A 3,442-nucleotide genomic window follows, 5' to 3' on the forward strand; every position below is an offset into this window, starting at 1 on the left:
AGGCTAATCTGGGATGACACTTATCGCACATGCATTATGCCCAGTTTTCTCAGAGCACGACTCATATAGTGATCAATAAACATAATATGTTATCGAGCTATAGGGCCAATGTAGCATCACATAATGGAAAACATCCATTTACGGCAAGTTCTCAACACGTTATTTTTACGTTTTTCTCACCTTTCGTCAGTGATGGTGTTCCATACGTATACATGAATCTATGATGACAGGCTTATATTGTGCGCACGGACTTATTTGAAACTGTAAGTTTATTTGTAACTATGCCTTTAATAACAAAATTGTGCTTATGTGCGTATTTAAGTACTTGTATGTATACATTCTTAGCTTTGATCCAAGTGGTACGTCATAAAAGGACATTGATTGGCGTTTGACAATTGTTCCCTGTTTAAGTGACTTCGTATAAGTTCTTCTGCGATTCAACATACAACTGTTTATAAATTGAAAGCGGTTTATTATCTTCCTATTACGCTTCTCTCGTTATAATACATTTTTGAAATATTTCATTAAAAACAAAACATACATAAATAAATTCAACCAAGGCTACAGAAAAAGGCTTCTGAAAATGCTATTTTATTTTATGTCCGAGATTTAGTCACAGTGATTTGGGAAAAAACATGGAAACTTAAGATGTTTGCCACAACTCTTTCGAGTCTAAGGTGTCTTAGCCATCACAGTGCTTTCCCTTAGTTTCCTTTGGGTTTGACCTAAACAAGTACCTTATCAGTTTTACCTACTTTTAAATCTATCCGTGCTAATGATTGCTTTATAGCTTACCACCTGCTTGTTACAAATAATGTTGAATTTTGACAACGAAACGTTTTACGTTTGTTATGATATATATGTATTTTATGGGAAGTGTCGACATAGGTGATTGGACATATCGTTTTACATACATTAAACATTAGTATTAATATAATTATATTACCTGTTCTAGAGTTCCCATCTATACGCGGTGCATAGAATTACACGTATTTTCACTCGATATATCCAACGCTTTATACGAATCGGAACGCATACTGACACATACCGTTTCTAATATGAATGTTTGCGTTCAAAATATAAAACACAATTCCTTTTCGAACATGCACATATGAATGTGCGCGACTTTAAACGAAACAAATGTAAATTGAATATATCATTGTTCGATAATTGTATAACACCATTTCACATCCGATTTTGTTACCTCGTTCTTAAAATAATTACCAAATATAGGTTTATATCTTTGCGAATCTAAGAGTAAAACATTTTCAATACAAAGTTAATTTCAATAAAAATTACGGTATCGTTTATAGCTAAAATTATATGCAATTCTTTCCAAGGTTAAGAATGTATTTCTATGTACAAAATCTACCATAGGCATTTATGAATTAAGTAATATTCCAGGTCATGTACGTATATTATTTAAATCTGGTTTTGAGAGTCTTACTCGGACCAGGTTCCTTTAAAAATGCTTTTTTTACACACGTGTAACTTTTAGATATTTCACTAATATATCATGGATATATATGATTAAAATATTAATTTCACCGTGTGAATAATTCAATATTGTATACGTAAATACGTACATTGTTTACGGTTATTAAACCATTAAATATTTCAGATGTAATTCACTAAACATTTAACACTTATTTGTTTAAATAAAATTCAAACGTATCTCATTTAACAGTTCATATTTTAATAATGAAATATTTCCCACGTATATATAATTCAATATTCCGATATATATATATAAGTAGATGTTTCACTCCTGCATTTTATAGGTTTCTTACGGAAAAAATAAATATTTCACCCTATATCAGCGCGTTCTTTACACGACCCGATCTTAAATTTCTTGTTTAATATTAGAGCTTGATCCAAAAGTTGCGTAAAACACGTTTATATAGAAGTATTGTTTAAAATCGTGTAACAGCAATCATAGTCTTTAGAACTGCAGCATTATTTAGTCATTTGTCAATCATTATCATTGACTGTTGCCCAGATAAGGACATATTTTGCAAAAAGAATCAAAGCGTTTCGTATATCGTTCAAACGATAAGATTACTATAACAGCATTAATAATCGACTGTTAAATCTGTTTTAAGTGATCTTAAAGCGCCTAGTATTGAACTACGATCAGATTATTTGAATGCAGTGTAAATAAATTATCTAAAAGTCACTTATTCGAGCCCGCCCAACCGACCGACCGTTCGCTTACTAACTTACTCTGATATCAAAGTGTTTAATTTATGTTTTTATCTAAAAAAATATAATTATGGTTTGTGTCGTCATAGACTTTATTGTCCCCGTCAATATGTATGAGGTTTTAGGGCATTAATTATTTTTTATGCTCCCAGATCGAATGATCGGTGGTTTATTGTTTTTGGCCTGCCTGTCTGTCTGTCATTGTATTTGTGTGTCTGTCTGTCATTGTATGTGTATGTCTGTCTGTCATTGTATAATTATGTGTGTCTATCCCAAAACTTTAACCTTGTCCATAACTTTTGCAATATTGAAGATAGCAACTTGATATTTGGCATGCGTGTGCATCTCATGGAGCTGCACATTTTGAGTGGTAAATGTCAAGGTCAAGGTCATCCTTCAAGGTCAAAGGTCCTCTATTGAAGATAGCAACTTGATATTTGGCATCCATGTGTATCTAATAGATTTGCACATTTTGAGTGGTGAAAGGTCAACGTTATCCTTCAAGGTCAAAGGTCAAGGTCAAAGGTCAAATATATGGGTGGGGGCATTGTGTTTTACAAACAAAGCTCTTGTTCTTTTTGTTAAATTATTAACATTTACTATTTTACTAGTCAATTATGGTAGGATGAAGATATGATAAATATATGAAGGATGAAGGAATACTTGAATGAATTACAGAATAAATGAACGAATAAAGGATATTGCTCATCACTATGTTTTTGGTTCCGATCGTTACAATTATACAATTAATCGTGAAAACGTAATGATATTCCAAAAATAGAAAAAGTTTGACCCTGACGTGACTCGAACACGCAACGTTCTGATCTGGAGTCAGACGCACTACCGTTGCGCCACAGAGCCGATGGAACTTCCTTGATACAATACTACATATTCGTCATGTACGATAAAAGTGTTAATGGGATTAGACTTAGATTTTTATATCAAATGCCCTTTAATGGGGGATATCGACGATCAACAAGTGTACAATATTGTCAAAAATGCAAGAAAAACAACAAACATCAACAATGTGCACTTAATAAAAGTTGATTTAGTGGTATAACGTGAGTTTTTTTTCATTGGAGTGGATCCCACCGGAGGGTTGAATAGAGAACTATATTTGGGTATGTTTATATCTTGCCTTCAAGCTTTCGTCAATAAATCGTTGTTACATGTACCATACATTTGCATTGTAATATGCCACGCAGGCAATTCGATGTTGTTTTGCATGTGCAACATTTTG

General features: G+C 32.7%; 1 protein-coding gene and 1 non-coding gene across 2 annotated transcripts in view; both read right to left on the reverse strand.

Annotated features, from left to right (window-relative positions):
* LOC127861969 (profilin-1-like) overlaps positions 1 to 1,092 on the reverse strand; it is an 8,985-nt gene extending 7,893 nt beyond the window's left edge. The window contains exon 1 of the mRNA XM_052400762.1: positions 947 to 1,092. Within this exon, the coding sequence (XP_052256722.1) occupies positions 947 to 964 (18 nt within the window). The 5' untranslated portion in view covers positions 965 to 1,092. The remainder of the gene's footprint in view (positions 1 to 946) is intronic.
* Positions 1,093 to 2,991: 1,899 nt separating this feature from the next.
* Positions 2,992 to 3,063, reverse strand: Trnaw-cca (transfer RNA tryptophan (anticodon CCA)). The gene has a single exon. It is a non-coding gene; the product is annotated as a tRNA-Trp (tRNA).
* Positions 3,064 to 3,442: the final 379 nt, after the last annotated feature.

This window comes from Dreissena polymorpha, chromosome 16 (assembly GCF_020536995.1).
Source record: "Dreissena polymorpha isolate Duluth1 chromosome 16, UMN_Dpol_1.0, whole genome shotgun sequence".
Classification (NCBI taxonomy): Eukaryota; Metazoa; Mollusca; class Bivalvia; order Myida; family Dreissenidae; genus Dreissena; species Dreissena polymorpha.